Source organism: Netta rufina (genome assembly GCF_964035555.1).
Source record: "Netta rufina genome assembly, chromosome: 12".
Lineage (NCBI taxonomy): Eukaryota > Metazoa > Chordata > Aves > Anseriformes > Anatidae > Netta > Netta rufina.
Genome location: NC_140135.1, coordinates 1982778 through 2003004, shown reverse-complemented (window position 1 = coordinate 2003004; position 20227 = coordinate 1982778). Strand labels below are relative to the sequence as shown.

The window sequence follows — 20227 nt, the reverse complement described above, 5'->3', positions numbered from 1 at the left end:
AGTATTTTTAAAATAACAATGCACTTCTGGATTCAGCCATAGTCAAGACAGTTAGCCTTAGCTCACTGCACCACAGAGCTGCTGTTGTATGGCAGGATTTGCACCACACAGCACCGACAGCCTTGGCTTGTGACATTTCTACAGGGAACAGCCCTTGGGCACAGTGCTTCCCACCGCATTTATCACCATGACAAAATCATCTGCCACTTCCAAGCACTCCTTTCTTGGTTCCTCTGTCCCAGGAGAGGCCAGCCTAAAGCAGGCTGTGTCCAGACACAGCACTTGGAAAGCAAAAGGGCTCTGCCAGGAAGCCCACGGGCCACGCACTCTGCTTACACGCCAGCGGGTCAGTTTGCACCAGGTTTGCAGGAACACAGAACCAGAGCAGCCACAGACTATCCGCCGCAGGTGTACAGCAAACCAGGAAACCTTCAAGGCACAGACAAGGAGTAAAACATTCAATCAGCACACCCGACAGAAAACCAGCTGGTGCTGGATGTTGCACTCAGTGCTGGTAATGTTCAGTTCAGAATCTCCATGGCTGACATCTGCTGAATTATGTAACAATATTTAAAAAAAATATATGTAACAAGGAGGCATAGTGCAAAACATATACACACACTGTAAAATATGATTTGAAGGGGAGGGGAGGCAGGACATCTCACTACAAATGAAATGTGGCCTTAATTTAGACAGACATTGAGTAATGAACTACAAGCATCACAAATTTGCAACAGCATTGTCCACTGCTTCCTGTTATCACAGGACTCTTTATTTATTGTATTTATTCCCATTCAGGGTTTACAAGGAGCATTTTGTCCTTCAAATGAATGTTTTATTGCTTGCACTTCTGTCTCTCTTTCATACACAGCCACTTATAAGAAGGGGAAAATAAAAATAAAAATAAATAATAATAATAAAAAAAACTTCTCAAATCCAAACATAAATGCTGCATGGAGCAGCCAAACCTTGCTGAATGCCCATGCCAGCAGCCTGTTTAGCTCTTTGCTAATAAGTAAAAACCTTTTTACCTATTAGCACAAGGTTCCAGTCTTCTAAGCTGCACAGAAGAACTTGGAAGTATACGCATTAAACATTTATCCAAAGCACCCTATGAGTGGTTATACAATGTTTACAGATGTTGTTTGGTTGTGGTTCTTTTTTTTTTTTCTTTTTTTTTTTTTTTTTTAATATATTTTTGTCATCCATTTGGTTGTGGTTCTTTTTTTTTTTTAATATATTTTTGTCATCCATTTGCAGTCACTGTAGTCTTGTGCTATGGAAAGAAGTGCAGGAGAATCACACTTTTTGATAGTTAGGACCATTTGAGCTAGTTAAAGCATGACTAACAGCAACACAAACCAACAGCGTTGTAGGACATCAAGTCTGTTCACAAGTGTTTCCTACTGTCTGACAATTCAGGCAGGACACTGAGTTTAAAAGGCAAGTGCTCCAATTCTGCAAGCTGACAAGTGCTGTGGATGTAAACCTTTCCCACAGGAGCTCAGCAGCAGCAGCATACAAACACACACAATGTGGAAAGAAACAAAAATATCATTCAAAAATAATTTATTTTTTAAAAATTATATGCAGTAGGTGGGGTTTTTTTCAAGTACAGAGAATATCTAAAAACCAAAGAATTATGTTCTTCACTACTTGTTCTCATCTACTCAGCACATTGCTAAAGCTTTCAAGTGTCTTCACAAGCTATAAATTTTGTATATGGAGGCAGTGCTGGCTGGTTCTGGTGATTTACAGAGTGCCCAGTAAGATGGGAGAAGTGGGGATCCTCCTGGGGCCACATCTAGAATATTTTTGGCCTTGTATGAATGAAAGTCACACAGACAGCAAGTCTGTGTTCAAGGCAAGGACACCTCAATATAAACCATTTTTCTAAGCCTACAGAAGGGGTGTTGCCCAGTTTTGCATAAATTTCAACCAGAACAAAGCACAGAAGAGTCCAAATTCAAGTCATGTAAAACAGAGGAAATAGTCTTGAGGTGAGAAAATATTTTGCACTTAGGATTACAAAGAGAAAAAAAAAAAAAAAAAGATATGACACCATTTAGTAGTTGATTTTTTTGTCTTCTCTCTTTAAAAAAAGAAAAAAAAATGAAAAGAAAAAAATAATTCAAAACATTCTGAAACCAAAAACTTCTAAACCTTGAGATAGAAATACTATGAAACACATTTCTGCAAATGTTACAGGAAAACTCACAGAGTTGTATTTACTATCGTATAGCTTGTTCTGTTCTAGAGCATGGACTAGAGGCAGCACTGGAAGGTACAGTCATGTCACTCTGGGAAATGGCTTCGTGCTGGCTGCAGGTAGAAGTCACGGCTGTCATTTCTCCCTAAAGAAAAATAATCACAAAAATACAGAAGGATGAACACTGCAAGAAAAAGGACAGATCAGATGAACCATCCCTACAAGAGCCACAGTGGTAGGGAGGGCAGGTAGTCACCTCCTGAGTTATCACTCAGGAATACATACACCAGAGTATCAGGAATACATATTCAAAAACAATTTTCTCATCACACTGACAGCCCCTAATAAGTCACATTTTTGGCAGTGCCCTGGTGCTGGCTCGTTTAGGCTAACACTGCAAACAGGCCCAAGACCTCCATCCCCACCATAGAGGGCCCTGCTCAGCTGAGTCTCCCTACACCCCATGGGTACCTGGGGGACATGCAACATTTGCATGGTTGATGACGGGGTGCTGCAGGGGTGTGATGATGCCTTGGTTAGGTTTCTGGAAGGCCGAAATGAGGTTGTGCACTTTCCGAAAGAGCCGCCGGTGGACCCCAGGCGCCGTCTGTGAAGCCAAAGGCAAGAGATGAGGGGACACCGGTGCTCAGGGTCATGATGCAGAACGTTTGTCCTCAGAAATGCAACTACATCCAGGGACAGAGCCAGCCCTTCCCTCAGCCCCCTCCGCCTGCCAGCTTAAAGCAAGCTAATGAGCTGTGGGTGCTCTCCTCCCACCCCGGTGCACAGTGGCCTCCCCACACCAGGAGAGGTTTCACGCTGTGGAGGTAGGAGGCTGGGAGAGGGATAATTTCCTAATCACCACAACAAGACAAACCCAGAGCCTGTGGTGCTTGTTAGGCACATTTCTGGACACCTGTGTTGTGAAACACAGATAAAGTTTTCCTCAACACAACCAGGAAAAGCCTAAGACCCATGTGCAGAAAGCCAGTAGAGGTCATAGGAGGAGCTGTAGCAGGCCTAACACTAGACACTGCAGTGACAGGGCCACACCACAGCCCTGCCCAGGGAACTCCCTCAGCAGTCAGAGGACCCTGGGGGTCCCAGCACCTGTCTGGGCACCAATGCTTGTCCCAGCCCTCCTGGGCAGCACAAACCCTCAGGGTTTGCTCCCAAGGCCTTACAGGAATAAATGAGTGAAATCTTCCTCACGCCGCTTCCAATGGTGAGGCGGATCATTAGGTACTCTGCAGTAATGTGAGTTGGTTTTATTCCCTGACCTGATTCTGAGTAACACCAGAGCACTACAGCCAATTCTGTTATCACAATGGCCAAGGCATTATGCCTGTCTAGCAACTTTTTATGTTTGCATATTGGTGTTCATTAAGGTGCAAACAGAAAAATAATTACAGAGTAATACGCTGACTACATACAAAGAACAAGACTTTCATAAAAGAAATAAAGCCAGCATCCAGATTCCAACAACCTCAATTGTTCTCTGTATTACAAATAGTGTCACGCTGCACCTGCACAACCAGTTTCTTATCGTGTGTGTGAAAACAGAATTTGTAACAAGTTTTGGCTACCATATATACCATATTGCACCTTTGATAAATTAATCTGAAGAGAAATTAAGTTTAAAACACTGTACATTGAAAAGTATTTCTTTAAATATGCTGGTGTTCATGGTATGTGAGATAGAAAGGAATTGAATATTGCTTGTGCTTGTCAAATTATAAAAACAATATTTTTGCAATTTAAAATGATGCAAAATAATGCACTAATGCATTATGCAATAGCTGAAATGTAAGAGGGAATTAATTTATGAGTTCAAAATTGTCAGAAGTGGCACCAAGACATCTTAGTGATGGGCTCATTCAAGATCATTACCTTCAACGAAAATCAGACTTTGCAGAAACATGAATAATTTGAATATATTTCATTCAATCAATACTAATACTAAACAGGATAGATAAGTTTTTTGGAAGAGAAAAAGAGAAGTACACACCTCAGCACTCCAGGACCCAGTTTCTGTCTTGGACACTCTGTAGGTATAAACGTAACCCTGATGCCTGCGAAAAACAAACAAAAAACAGATATTTATTACTCATTTCTACTGCTAGGTTTCACTCTAGTAGGGGGAATCGGTTCATCTGATGACCTTTCTTTAACAATAAGCTCACCCATAAACATTCTAGGCCAATAGAAAATTGAGACACAGACCAGAAACGATCTTCAGCCCACTGGTGTTTTTTGGTTTTTGGTTTTTGGATGAGGGAATTGGTCTGTCTCAGATCTATTTTAGCAATCTTCAGTTATTCCAAGTTAAGTGACAATGCTCCGATTCCTGCCTCAGTGTTTTTATTTATTTTATTTTTTTCAGTGACCTCCTTTTACGGACAAACACCAGGCATACTTTGCCTGGAAAAAAGAAAATGTGAATTATTGGCATATAATCTTGCTGGTCTATGATTTATTTAAATGCAGATGTTCCCAGAAGCAATAACATGACTGTAACTTATTTGGAAAGCTAGAACCACAAAATCCAGGTAAATTACTTTTTGCCTTATGAGTACATTCCTAATTCTCAAACACTGACAAAAGAGTTTTATAAGAGTGTGAAATCTTCTGTCTTTTCAAATCTAATTTGACTCCTTCGAGAATAAGGAGTCGTACATTAACAGCATAAGGCATACCGACATCCAGCCACAGTCCTGCTTCTTTTAAAAACTCAATACAGTGAATAATTTACATGGTAGATTATTACACCAATATCCAAAATTTAACTTGGAAGCAGAGAAAACTGATGGTAGTTCCAAAATTAGTTTAGATGATATCAGATAAAAAAGACCATGTATTATATTACATAGATTTACACTAATATACAGCAGGATTTTAGGGACTGTTCACTATTTCAGTATAAATTCTTATTCTTTAGGAAAAAAAAAAAAAAAGAAAGAAAGAAAGAAAAAGAAAAAAGAAAAAAGAAAAAAACTACATTTCTTTCCAATTATACAGAGTATTATAGTAGTTATTACAAAATAGCAGAAACCATCAATGACACAGATACCGTATGATTGTAATTACTTACACTCCATGTCACGGCTCCTGGATAAATTCTTGTTAAAAAGTCATTAAAGCAACCTCTGCAAAGCAGTCTCTGGTATAATTTACCTGAGCGGGAAGCTGTTAACAGTTGTCACACTGCTATAACCCTATGAAGCAGGAGCAAAAATCCCTGTCGTGATTTGTGAGCTCTCTCCACCACCGCTCAACTCCTGGCACGATGACATTCGGAGGCGTGCGACGTGCTGCCACTCCCTCCCGTCGGGGCTGCTGCGGGGGCAAGCTCCCCGTACACCAACGGAGGTGCCGGCCTCCTCCAGGTGCAACCACATCACCACCTCACACACCAATTGGTCTTGCGTCCCCACAGACACGGCTTTCTGCCTGTTGCCATGTGGACCTTAAAGGTGGCTGGCTGTGCTCACCTGTTGGGAACCGATGGAAGAAAACAGCTGCCTCTGCTTCCCCCAGCAAGCCCAGTTGCTTCAGCCCTTTGGGGACTTTTGGAGGGGCCCAAAAAGAGCCTTTGGTGTGAAAAACCCACTGGGGTTGCAAAATGAGGGAAGGATACAGAAGGACGGCACTGCTTGCCCATCTGTCCCATGGCACTGTAACTACCCTGGTCAGGCCTCACCTCAAGTACTGTGTCCAGTTCTGGGCTTCCCAGCACAAAAAAGACAGGGATCTCCTGGAGAGTCCAGCGGAGGGCCACAAAGATGATACAGGGCCTGGAGCATCTCCCCTATGAGGAGAGGCTGAGAGACCTGGGTCTGTTCAACCTTGAGAAAAGAAGACTGAGAGGGGGATTTTATCAATGTTTATAAATACCTTAAGTGTGGGAAACAAAAGGATATTGCCAACCTCATTTCAGTGGCTTGTGGGGACAAGACAAGGGGTAATGGCCACAAGATGGAGCGCAAGAAGTTCTGCACCAACATGGAAAAGAACTTCACGGTGAGGGTGACAGAGCACTGGAACAGGCAGGTTGTGGAGTCTCCTTCTCTGGAGATATTCAAGGCCCGTCTGGACGCCTACCTGGGCAACCTGCTGTAGGGAACCTGCTTTAGCAGGGAGATTGGACATGATGATCTCTTGAGGTCCCTTCCAACCCATACAATTCTGGGATTTCAGTCTCCCATTTTAGACAACTTTGTACTATCATGTCCTTTCTTAAAACCTCCGGGAGCCTATGTAGTCAGTGTTTCAAGAGCAGCCCTATCTGTCTGAAAATGACAAGGATCTTTCCTTCATCTGGGCACAGAGATCACCAGCCAAGCTGTGGTTACTGAAACTAGGATTTTACAGCCCACAGGGTGCTGGAAAATACCAGAGGCACCTTGGCATTTTGTCCCTTCTCTCTGAAGCAGCTATCTGACCAGCTCCACAATTTTTTTCTTTCAATCCTCAAAACAAGCAGGATCAGTTTGTAAAAAATCTAAACCTCACTCTCTTGCCTCCTGTTTTTGATAATACCCTGCATATTACCAGGCCTTGTTCTTGGTTGTCCTGAGGCCTGCCAACTGGCCTGCCAATTGGCCTGCCAATCTCTTTAAAATCTGATTTTTCCAGAAATGGCTCAGTTGTCCAGAAAGCTGCCATCTGTTGTTTCTTTCATTATTTTCTCTTCCTATGAGACTGCATAACTTGAATTGGTTGAGAGATTGGGGTGCTGCCCTGACTCTGAAATGTCTGATGGCCTTCAGCACTCTGCCAAGTGGGTTTGGTAAGCCAGACAAACTGAAAAATAAAGGCCAGATTAAGTAATATTCAGGACAAAGACGGGTGATATGCATATAGGTATGCAATAGATACCTATCATGTATAAAAAGAGTTCCAACTATACAATAATTCAATTAAGCCCAGAGAACACTCAAAGGATATCTCAGATAAAAGCCCCTGAGATACAGAGAAAGGAGCAAGACTTTGGGAACATGGAAGTACTGAGCACTGCATGGAGTATGGGAGGGGTATGACATTCCTATCACAGCCTTGCAAGCACAAGTGGGAGCTCTGCACTCATCTGGCAAATCTACATTTTTTCCCAGAAGAGGAAATAATGTGAGGCATGAAGGGGGGTTACTGCACTTAAGATGAAAAACACAATGTTATCATCTGTTGGCTCTGAAGCCATCAGCAAACAAAGCCAGAACAGAACAGAACAGTGATGGCCCAGGCCCACCACCTACCACGCCTGCTTTCTCTGAGGAAATGCACAAAGGATGCGTTTTGTGAAGAACATGAACAGCTAGATTTTCCCATTTTGCTACTTTCCATTGGTGTCTTTCTTTCCACAAAATGAGTTGCAGCTCTTCTGATAAGTACTCTCCTAACGAATGTGATCTTATCAAAACTTGCTGTTAAGCAGCAGGAACTTACTTCATTACCACTTCAAGGTGCTTTCTACCTTCCACGCACAAGCGAGCACACAAGCGAGCATCATGATTTTGGTATACCAAGTTCTTTTCAGTGCTACATGGGCACAGCCTCCTGCAAGAAAGCTTTTTATGATTTAAATTACCCAACTTTTACTGAGATCAGTGTGGGAAGAAGGCAGATCAAGCTGTTTTTCTTAAAAACAAAAATTAAACATAAAAATTAAAACTGAGGTTGTGTAGAACACTGCCTCCAAATAGCAAAATACATCAGGAAAAAGTATTTACTGGAGCTTAGACAGAAGAAAATCCCCAGCCACCATTAGGAGACAGCTCCGTTTTCTTTATTTTAGTCAATTCATGACACAAATGAAGGCTTCTAGTGTGACACAATGTTCCTGTATGTGGTGTGGGGACTAGCTATAACCAAAAGCCAGGTATTGGGTGACACCAGTCGCGTGGGGCCTCTCACACAGACCTCCTTTGAGGTCATTGCCTGGTCAGATGCAGGCCAGATCCACCTCAACCTGAGTATAGTGACCTAAACTTGTCTCCTTGCTGGAGAAAATCAACAAGAGGTAGACAGATGTAATTGAGAGAAGGATTTCAGAGAGCACTCTCACAGCGACACTTACTTCCCGGCATTTCTTGGACGATGAGCATCTCCTTACAGCCAGGAAAGGTCCAGCAGAAGGCTTCCCACATCCCTTCACTCGGCCCAAAGACTGCCACAAGCCTCACTCACAATTGCAAAGCTTCTCCTATGCGCCAGTGAAGTCCAAGGGATGGGAGCAATCATGAATTAATAGCATGATGAATGGGGCCCCATAGATTCGTGGTCAAAGGCAAAAAATGCCAAAATGGTGATGAAGGCAAGAAGAAAACATCAATTGCTATGAAAGTAATATTGGATAGCACTGACGAAACAGTGCTTTGGTCACCACTAATGACTTTTTTGACTTCATTTAACATTTTTCTTCTTTCCCGATGTGTAATACCCACGGGGAACTCTTCTATCACTGTCCCCATTGCAATACCACAACTGGGAAAACTTTGTCAAAGGAAATTCTCAAAAAAGTTGCTGTTGCAGGAAACAGTCCATTTTGTATGATAGCTTTCTTCTTCATAGCTAGATAATTCCTCCCAAAGAGCTACAAAGGCATCATTCACAGATGACATACTGAGACAGCATCTGTCTACCTGTCCTCTCCACTTCTCCTTTTCAACTGTGATCAGACTTGTTAAAGCAGCATTTGCTTTAACAGGTGAATAATTACAATCTTCTGTACCATTGAAATAGCCAGAGGTTATTAGCTGCATGCTGCAGCTTAAAATTAACCATGACATTTCAGCTGCATGGTGTATTTTAAAATCATTTCCAAATGTTTTGTATCTCAGTTGGGAAATTTTATTAAACTAATTTGTATTCATTTCTGGTTCCAAAATGGAACAAATATAAAGGGAGAAAGACAGAGAGATGGGGGAAAGCCATGTCAGCAATAAATGGCATCAATTTCTCCCTCTTCATATAACTTATTCTGATGTCTTTACACTGTACTAGTCAACTCCTCTTACCTGATGCATTTGTGTCTTGGACTTACCTGAGAATTTCCCTTTATGAAATTGGTTAGGGACACACAGTGGTATGGTTTATGAACAGAGGTCCAGAGCATTACATACTGCCCAAGCTCAGTTTATAACTTTGTTATAACTTTGTCACATCTCAGCCCTTTAGGCTGAAATTTTGTGTCTGGGGTGTTTGCCTTAGCCTTCTCTAAGGTACGGAGAATAGTGAAGTGCCAGTAAAGGCGACATGGTAGGAGAAACAATGCTTCATGGAAGGAAAGATGGGGAGCTGCCTCTGTGCAAGCTGGACAGGGAAATAGCGTTGAAAACTGAAGTCCTGGGAGAGTCCATCTGAGTAAGGAAGAGGGTAAAGGGAGGTGAAGCCTCAGGGGACTTTAACTAGGAGACGCATAAAAAGCGAGAGGTGAGAAGGGGTGAAGACAGGTGATTTGGAAGCAAAAGAATAAACAAGGGAACAGCCCTCAGCAATGCAAGCAAAGTCCACAGGCCATACAGCTGAATTCTGGGTATTATCAAAATGCTTTCCTGTCACCTTCACACTGGGAACCCAAAGGGTACTGCAGCCCTTAGCATCCTGTGTCACAGTTTCTCATGTGTGAAACAGAGTTAACAAACTCTTCATCTCACAAATTGAGATACTGTTTACACACCACATCATACTATGGAGATGAATGCTGCAAGAGAGCCCATAGGGGAATTACTACTCCTGTATTCAGAGCAGGATTTCAGTGGCACATAGCAAACAGCATGCAAGAGCCTGAGAGGGTCTGGCTACGGCTGTTTCTGCCTCACCCAAAGGATTTGGGCTGCAGATCTGCTCCTGAATTCCTGCTTGGAGAGACCAAGCCCAGGCAGGTGGTCCCATCCCAGGGAGCAACCCTGGTGTGGGCACATGGGCAATGGGAGTAGCTGCGGAGGTGGGAGCCCATGCTCCCACCAAGCTGCACGGCTTCCCTACTGTGGTGGTGGCGGCAGCCACTGAGAAGGCAAAACAGTTGAAGCCAGACATCCACTTAAAGTGCTTTCTTTTTCCTCTTTTAATTGTTATGTTTCTGCTTGGTTTATGAATCACAGAAAGACCAAAGGATCTTGTTAGTTAATGTAGAAGAAAATTCTGTTTAAACTTGTAGCTCCTCAGTCTGTCCTGGAATTTGCATTTTCTGGTTGACAAGCGGCCTGGTTCCTGCCTTATTTAGGTTTCAGATGCACAATCAAGGTACAGAAACTTAGCAATTACCACCCATCAGCTAACCCAAGCTGAAGAAATAGCATTCGCCTTGAGATGATATGCAAGACACAAGCTCTATGTCAGCAAGAGTGAATGAAATAGCTTAAATCAGTGTTTACATGGTCCGAAAAGTCTGACAGAGTTACTGGAGCTTAACTCACAGTAGCACTCTATACACACCTACCTGAGTTTACACTTCTGATTCCCCTACCAATGCTTTTCTGGTATTTACCCATGATACTGAATCTACTACTAGGGTGAGATACCATGATGCTAGGGCATGATAAAGAAACGCATTCTTTTGATTTTCTCTTCTGAAGTTAACAGCCTGAACGGACGTGTCAAGTATTGTGAAATGCCTGCGAGTTTGTGTATACGCAGTTTTCTGTGGAAGATTGTCAGCATCTTCACCTTTCACTACTGACAATCGGCAGAAGAGCTGCTGATTTTCCTACTGGGAGAGTGTGCAGCCTTGCTGAGCAGGTAAGATGCTCTGGTAGAAGCTGGTCCAGCCAAAAGCAATGCCTCAAACAGGAAAATGCCTTGAAATTTGGAAATAAAATAAGAATTGATTCAAATCTGAGACAGTAAAAGGAAGGAGCTTATTTTATGGTGAGCCATTAGCTAAGCTTCATGACTAATTATTTCCTCCAGAATAGTACCTCACAAGACAAAAAAAAAAAATCATGATAAAATGTTGTCTGGTGAAAATTCTTTCATTTTAGACCAAACTCACAAGAACTGCAATAGATAAAACACTGTCGATAGCACTGCAAATGATAGTTTCATATTTCTACAAAACATTTCTGGGTTTGCTTGGGAGTGATTCAGTGTAGCTCATTATTAGATTTCCTGTTTCTCTCCAGGCAAGGTAGGCAAAGTTCTGACCATAAAATCCCTGGACCTGAAATCACTGCTTGAACTAAATCCTCAAAACTCAATCCTGGAAAATCAAGGTAGAGCTAATCTAGGTTTTTTCATCTAACAATTTTACTCACTCTGTCATTTACGGATTGGTTAGCATAGTGACTATCCACCCTTCAGGCTGTCTACCTTTCTAAAATCTTTCCAGGAAAATCAGTGGAATACCTGAAGGCCTTTAGACAGGTTTTTCTTGGCAAAGATGAAGCTTACTCTGATGAGCAGGTAGCTGAAATACCTCCACTGTGCTGTAAAAGATTTTTTTTCAAAGCTGAAAATAGTGCACGGTATTTACACCACCAACCTTGAATTGGGAGGCTACTTCTCGGATAGAAGCTTTTGTTCCAAATAACATTTAAAATGATGATGATTATTATGTGCAATGTTATAATAAATGCAATTATTCTGCCACTTCTATCAAACATATTACATGGGAAACAAAAGAAATGCTAAGCCGAAGCTGACTCGTGATCCTGTACCACACCTTCGTGTTGTACACCTGATACATCTGCTGCATCAGAAAGTTTCAGCATGTTGCCTGAACTTGTGCACTGCGGTTATGGTGACAGAAAAAATAGCTTACGTAAAAGTCTGATGGGACTGCAGCCTATCCCCACTGCCATTACTGTTGCTTCAAGAGCTCTAAATAGTTTTCAATTCCAGCTTTTGATTATTCCCTGCAAATTGAATGCAGCACAGCATATGAATGGCTGATTTCAAACAAACGATCTGAACATACAGTTTGACAAGTATGTCATGTTTAGCTGAACGTTCACTGAGAAATATTAAAGGGTCTGAAACAACTACTAACATGCCAAGCATGCTCAAGTATATGAATCTCAAGACCCAAACTACAACTGCTTTAAATTTACCAATTCAGGCATGAGCTGCTTGTTTCTGCATGTGCCCTCATATATCTGTAAAGGAAAGTGGTGCTTTTGGCACTCTCAGGCATTTATTCATAAATTTTTCATGCACAGCTTAAGAGGCTGCTTCCCAACCTAGCCCCTGTTATCTTGTCCTGTGTCCCCCATTGACTTCATTAGGAGCAACATGCACAAAGGATTTCTGAGGGTGCTGAAAACATTAAGGGGGATAAGGGGGATATTGAGCAACAAGGAAACTGTACCAGTAAAGAAAGCTTCCCATAACAATTGTATGCTGTTATTAAAACCTCAGAGTGCTAAATATAGCATGTTTACAGGTAAAATGTGTAGTGTTTTTTTGTTTGTTTGTTTGTTTGTTTTTGTTTGTTTGTTTGTTTTTTTTTTTTTTTGGTTTTAAGAATACACATTTATTCTATCCCTGTTGTCAGGAACAGCAAAAATCTTCTTTCTATTCTAAACAACTCTAAACGAATTTCAGAAAATGATCCTGCTCCTCTGTTGACGCTTTCAAACACTAATGAGTGACATCTTTAAAGTATGTATTATCTATTTAATAATGGTATCCATACCACAAAGATCTTGGAAGTGTCTTGCCAAAAAAGCATTGCCAAAGGCTGCAGGCAGCATTTTCGTTTGCAAGAGCCCCGGGGGACCCTAGTCCAAATAAAAACCCTTCTATGCTTCCATGCATAGTTTAACTGTGGTCTTAAAATATTTCTAAAAGTGGGTTCTTTGTGTTTTGCCACAGCCACACCAAAAACTGTTCTCTCTTTGAAGGCTAGCAGGCACACCGTGACTTGGGGCAGTAGAAAACAGCACTCAAGGAAGATAAAGAATACTTCAGGAGAAACAAAGAAGAGAGAAAGCAGAGTTTTCCATACAAATGCGCTGACAACAGGGGCCTGGCTGCCACAGTTACCCATCTCTATAGGTCAGGTTTTATGCTACCACCTGTCTCTTTTATGTAAAATCAGTGTCAGTAGCAAGGGATTCCTGAAGTCTTTGACTCTTCTCCCTTTTAAAGGTCAGGGCTCTACTTTTTAATTGAAAAAGCAAAAGGCAAGTGAACCTGACTGTGAACACCACTGCCCTTATTACATGTGTTAGGAGGCTCAAAGACTGCCAAAATACTTTAGAGCTTTCTAGTGGTGGCCAGTGGGGGCTGGCATCACAAACTTACACCATCTTTCAGAAAGAGGAGGCATTGTTTGAGCCACAGCAATGCAGAGGCAATCACAGGACTTTCTAAATGCTGTACCTGGAGCTGGGCATGCAGGGCAACCACCTCCATCGTTCAAGCTGATCAAGTATTGTCATCCAAAATTTATTTTCTCATTATTGGAACTGTGATTTCAGTTTTGTCAAGTCCTTTCTCCCTTCCCCATGGTAAAAATAAAATAATAAAAATAAAATAAAATAAAATAAAATAAAATAAAATAAAATAAAATAAAATAAAATAAAATAAAATAAAATAAAATAAAATAAAATAAAATAAAATAAAATAAAATAAAATAAAATAAAATCCCTAAGATGGTTGGGGTCTGGGGAGCAGGGGCTTCTTAGATTTGTTTTGTCTTACTTCTCTAGGGAAGTGCAGGGAGAGGTGAAAGAAGACAGACTGAAAGCATTTTGGTTTTGGAAAGCGGGAACAGTTTTCTCTTTTTCTGTTCTACAAACAATAGAAACATCACTGTCAGTATGAAACATTTTCACTGCTGTTAAAAATTTTCACTGGGAAGATATTAATTTTTTTTTTTAGCTGTGATACTTTTTGCAATACATCTAGTGGTTCACCAGGCTTGTTTCTCAGGCTTCAAAAATTGCTTTAGTACTTCCAGTAAACACATGTTTTGCCGAGACTTGATATACCTAGGTATTTCTAGAGTGATCATCAGCATAGATTCTGAACAGAAATGTAAATTGCTGAACTATTTTGTTATTCCTCATAATTTCTGTTATCTATTAGGAAGTATGAAAAAGCAAAGAAGTACTTAACACTTTTTTCTGTTTTCTTTTCTTTTTAATAAACAGTGAATACAGCAACTGCTTGTTTCCTTCTTTGTTTTTACCAAAGCTCTCATGCGCATACGTGCTTGTCACCTGTTTCATCTCTGTGCATGCTGTTCAGACTTGAATTTGGAGGATTTGGTCAATTGCCAACACCAGGCTTAGCATCCTCCACTGAATACATATCTACATCTCTAATGCCTTCCGTATTTGCTCCTCCAGACTCTCTACCGAAGTGCTTTACTTTAGTAAATTTGCCTGTTAAAGCACTTCTGTAGTTTATGGCACACATTTCTCTAAGCTGTCATTGCTATCTCCAGTGTGAGACCATTTCCTGATATTTTTATGATACCTGTCTTCAAAGTTATTGTATGATACGTTGCTTACTGTATCCGCTATTTCTTACATAATACTCTAAACTGAAATATTAGGAAGTGTTCAAGCCAAGGCTTAACTCTACCATTTTTCAGCCACCTTACTGTCCGTATTAGATCATATTCATTGTAATATTTTTCATTTATTCTTTTTTTAATCTGGATTTATCCAAGATGATATTGAAAATTTCCATCATACATTGTGGCTTATATAAAAAAATAAAAAAGTTTTATATTCCAGAAGAAACCTGCATAGCATTCATCAGTTATATTTTTTGCTTTTCCCTTTTTCTTAGCATATACATGTTTGAATGTGACATAACATGAAGACAGGAGTGGTCCATAATTTCCAGAAACAGCTAGGTTGGTCTTTTTTCTTTTTTCTCCAAAGCTTGCTGTAGTTAGCAATCCTTTCTGTTCTTCCTATTTTCATTATATATATATATATTTTTTTTTTATATTTATATTTATATTTATATAATTTCATTCATGAAATTTCTTCCTAAAGATATTAATTACCATTAACATGGCAAAATTTCTAACTGATTGCACACAATTGAAAAACATTGTTATATACTTACAGCCTGATTTAGACTAATGGTGGATTTAATTTTAGGATTCTCTATTTTATGCAGCATTGTAACATTCTGCCTGACCCTTTCTCTAATGCCTTGGTGTTTTACCTGCACTGACTGACTTCTGAGTGTTAAAGGAGATATATCACCATTTCCTCTGATGGTTATTTAAAACAGATTCTGCTTTTATTGCCTATTGCCATCACTGGAATCATAGCACTACTTACCTCTTGCTCTGTCTATTGCATTTTCATTTAACTTGAGATGCTTCTTATGTCCCATTTTTCAGCTAGCTGTTAAGGGCTGAGGTATTTGTTAGCAGAGGCACCTCTCTTGGTTCACCTGATTTCATGAGAAGAAAGAATACATCTTCTTCCATGAAGACTTTCCACTAAAAGAAGGTAGTGTATTTTTGGATTGTGTATTACCTTCTTGCATCTCTCCATTTACTGCTCTACGACAGGGGAATAATAATGCTCACCCAGGGCTTAATTGCATATTGTTGGAAATGTATTCAAGACCTTTGGGGAAAACCTGACTTAGGACTCTTCCTCTGCTTTTTTCACAAGTACCAAAGTGCCCTCTCTCTTTGCTTGCCACTAGCTATTTTCTTTCTGGCCTTAACACAGTTTTCTCTTGCTTTTCTTCTCCTACTAAAGCAACACTCATCAGTCCGTGCAGGCCTGGCAGACATCTTTCTTCTGTTGGTGCTATGGTACTTTGTTGTATAGAAGTCTCTCTCAGGACTTCTCATTCCTCTGCCTATGCCAAACGTAGGGTAATTAAAATGCCTCATTAAAATGAGGTTCTGTGACTTTACAGAACCCAGTTCTCTTGAACAAACCTCTCTATCCCCACTCTGACAGACCATCCCACCAAATATTTTACCTTTTCATCCTATATGTTGAAACATTGCCACTTCATATTTCGCATACTTTAAAGGTAGTTCACTCCAAGCCCAATGGCTCGTGGGACACCCAGCCTGACCAAGAGGATTCCAAAGCAAAGGCACACTCTGCATGACAAAACACTTTGTGCTGCCCTCCCCAATATGGTGATGCTGGCAATGCTATGGGTGCACCCATGAGCGCACTGGAGGAGCAGAAGACAGCAGTCACAAAGACGAGCTGCTCAGCCCTTCATGGCATCTCACCCACCCTTCTATGTTCAGACACTGTTCAGACTCACAACACGGGACCATGCCACACCAAGGATGCCCAGGTTGGGATCCGCAGTGTCCCCACCACCCCTACCACTGCCCGTCCGCCCACACTCACAGCACGCAGAGGCAGTAGACCCCCGGGATGCTCTCACTGTCCCGCAGCAGGTAGCTGCCGTCAGTGCCTGCCGCCAGAAGCAGCTTCTCCCCGGCCTCACGGCTGATGCCCCCGTGGTAGATGGGCAGCGCCTCCATGGCAGGGCCGGCTCTCCCCGTGCCTCAGCTGGCTCCTTCGCTGCACGCTCCCCTCCACCACGCCAGCCGGGTGGCAGATGTAAACAGGATGTGTTCACACTTCTGCAGCCTCTGCACTGGGCGAGATAGCTCTGAGGGAAGAGTGAGGAACGAACACATTGTCTTTTCTTTCTGTCGGTGTGTTGTTGTGTGTTTTCTTTCTTTCTTTCTTTCTTTCTTTCTTTCTTTCTTTCTTTCTTTCTTTCTTTCTTTCTTTCTTTCTTTCTTTCTTTCTTTCTTTCTTTCTTTCTTTCTTTCTTTCCTTCATCCCTATTTTATTTTGCTGTTTCGCAGGCTGTGACATCCTTGCAGCATCGCAGCCCGCATGCCAAGGGACCATCTCAAGGCCTGCTCTGCCCAGGCGGCTCCCTGCTCGGCCAAGATGGGATGCAGTGAACCAGCATGAACAAAAGCAGGGGCAAAGAGGAGCGAGGCAGGACCCTGAAGGCCCTCTGCAAACCAGGGATGTGTTTTTTAACCTCTTATTTGTGAAATCCACGGGGGTAAGAAACCAAAGGCAGCAAGCTGGCCTCACAGCCCCACCAGGCCACTCACCTCAGTCCTCAGGTACGCTGCTCCACAGTGGCTGGCCTGGTGTCCAGAAAGGCTGACCCTGACTGATTTACCTAATGAAGAGTTACTTTTGTAGGCTTTTGTGGTGTTTAACCACTGCTAATGCTCATTGGTTTTGCTCAGAGGCAGGCAGCCTGAGTGTGGGCAGGGGGCCCCACACATCCTTCCTGATGCCATCCGCACTGCCGTCAACTGCACATGCAGGCAGCCGAAATCCAGACACCTCTGAGCAAAAGCTATTTATCTCAGCTGCTGTGGTCACAAATATATTCCTCAGCATGCCTGTCACCTGAGAGCCCCTGTACTCTTGGGCTTGCACATGGGTCTGTTTGCAAACAGGCTGAAAATGTGAATTTTTATCCCAAAGCAATTTCCACCCAACTGAGTGTGTTGCTGAAGCTGAGCAGTGCTGAAGTGGCCCTGCCCCTGCACCAGGCCAGCCCCACCAGGCTGCCACATACTCAGGGCTGAATTCATCCCTGGTTTGGCCATGTCCTCACAGCTGGGCATATGAGGATGACCAAACTAAAAATACAATGATTTAGTGATCGCTGCTTGTGACTGATTCATTCTGAATTGACCTTGCTGATGGGACCAGGTAAAATAAGATCATTTTACTGAGGTGTTCACCAAACAGTGTGTCCTGGTTGAAGTTTAGGACAGGTTAAAAAAAAATCTCTGTAGCTGCACACACTTAGGAACAAGAAACAATAGTTTAAGAATAAAATAAGGGTTGCTTCTTTTAAGTTTGAATCAATCTAAATATTTTCTCTTTGACCATTTCGAAGTTCATGTCTTTCATTTCTGACCTTTGACACTGTTCTCCCTTAAAAATACATTTTTCAAATTACTTTTATCTTTTCCCCCTGAGGGATGGGCATTTGCAGCCATTGTGTCACTGGGCAGCTTGTGGGTGAGTGCTACACCCCAGTCGCCTACAGCCAAGCTCCAGTGTCACCGTGTCCCCTGCAGGGACACCCCAGTGAGCCTCTCTGCCTGATACCAAAGGACTGAGACAGCTTTGGAAAAACCCAGCTGAAGAGGGACTGAAAACTTCCACTGCCGTGTTTATGGCTCTTTGGGCTGGTAACACAAGTGCTCATTACCCTCTTGATGTGAACCTAGGGACTCAGCTATCCTGCTCATTTTTTAAAATCAGTTGCTAAAGTATTTGCATAACAAAGTAGAGCTGCTGCCTACTGCAAATGTGATTAATGTGGATAGTGACAAGGTGTAAGCAAAGCACTGTTCCCTTGTGAATCTACTACCTATTTTTTCTCATTTTCTAAGCTACCTGTGCTCTTGGGGATTTCATCTAACTTTTCAATTTCTTAACCTATTTTTGCTATTAATTGCTGATTTCATAAAAGTTTGTGTGTAGTTAGCTGGAAAGGAAGAACAGCCAGAGCCACCCAGTGCTGCAGGTCTCATTTTCCCACTCTTTTCAACTGAACCATATGTAGAAAATCATAAAACTTTTGTCTACAAGAAACTCTCTTAATAAGGGAGTCACTGTACTACCAGGCCAACCTACATCCTCCCAGCTGCTTGATGAAGCTATTACTGAAAAATAAAAAGCTGTAAACACCCAGCTTTGCTTTTGTGGGTAAGGAACCCGCAAAAGTCCACTGGCCAAACCCTGAAGCCAGGGTTTCCGTACAAATCCATTTATAGCTATACTGTCTATGGAGATATGCAGCTTAAGGTGTAATGAAATGCTGGATTCAGGGACAAGGTACTGGTGATTTCCTTAAGCACCCCAGGCCTGGCCCTGTGGGATGCTGGATACCCCCTTTTCTTGCTTGGTTTGTAGAGTTTTCAGAATATGCTGAACAACAGAGTTTTGGTCCTTCACTAAATCAGTCCAGCAGTGCCTGAAGCATACTGTAAAAAATTATCTAAAAAATACATGAAGGAAAGGAAGCACTTAACAGTGCTCTGAATTACTTGGCCATGAAAAACAGGCTTAGAAAGACAGGACTGCAACAGACCTCTTGGGCCATCAAGTCCAGTTCCCTGCTATCTTAGTCAAACACATCATATAATCCCTTTCAGAAACTCATTATACTCTGTCTTAAAAGTAGTTCGGGGTTTTTGTTGTTGTTGTTTTTTCCACTGTTCTCATTGGAAAGCAATTACATAACATCACTATTCTGTTGTTTGGAAACCTGCTTCCAATTTCCATCCTAAATTTATTCATGGCCAATTTATACCATTTGTTCTTATGCCAATGTTGTCCTTTAGTTTAAATAGATGTTTTCTCTGCCTGGAGCTTATGCCTATGCAGTATTTATAGTAGCCTCCATCAGACTTCATTTTGCCAAGCTCCTCTCACACTTAAGGCTCTCCCTTCCTGTGGTCACTCTAATAATCTTTTTGGTAGCTTCCCAAGTGTGAAGCGAATCATTTGTGAACAGTGTGCACTATCCAGGCTGCAATCTAACCTGTGCTTCATACAGTGCTACTGGTGTATTTCATTACCCCAGGGAAAATTCTTTGCTTTGTGTGGTCTGTGTCTTTCCCCACCTTAGTCATTTCTTTCCCCTGAGCACCCAGGTGTAGTAGAAACCTGGTTAACAAGATCCAGCTGCATGATCCTGCACTCAATCCTTCTGAATCTCATCCAATTTATCTTATCCCAGTCCTCAAGGTCACTCAGTTCTTCCTAAATGATTTGTCTCTGCAGTGACAGTACCTCCCTCCCTTATGCCATCAGTAAACTCCAGTAGCACACACTTATTTTTTATGCCATCCCCATTAATAAAACAAAATGTTAAATAGTATCAGTCGCAAGACTGATGATTGGGAAACTCACTACTTCCCTCAGAATTGATCTTCTCCTCCTACTACTCACTTTGTTATCCGCTTTTCAATTTTTGTACTCATCTGCTTTTTTAGCTAATAATTTTACATATGGCACAGTACCAAATGCTGTACTTAAGTTTAAATAATTAGATCTAACCACTTCTTTTCTC

General features: G+C 41.8%; 1 protein-coding gene across 1 annotated transcript; it reads right to left on the bottom strand.

Moving 5' to 3' along the window:
* Positions 1-2225: 2225 nt before the first annotated feature.
* SH2D1A (SH2 domain containing 1A) lies at positions 2226-16640 on the bottom strand (the record flags this gene model as incomplete). The annotated part of the gene is made up of 4 exons (XM_084294039.1): positions 2226-2354; positions 2681-2816; positions 4218-4281; positions 16504-16640. The coding sequence occupies 4 exons, from the start codon at positions 16638-16640 to the stop codon at positions 2296-2298; spliced, it is 396 nt and encodes a 131-aa protein (XP_084150165.1). The 3' UTR covers positions 2226-2295.
* Positions 16641-20227: the final 3587 nt, after the last annotated feature.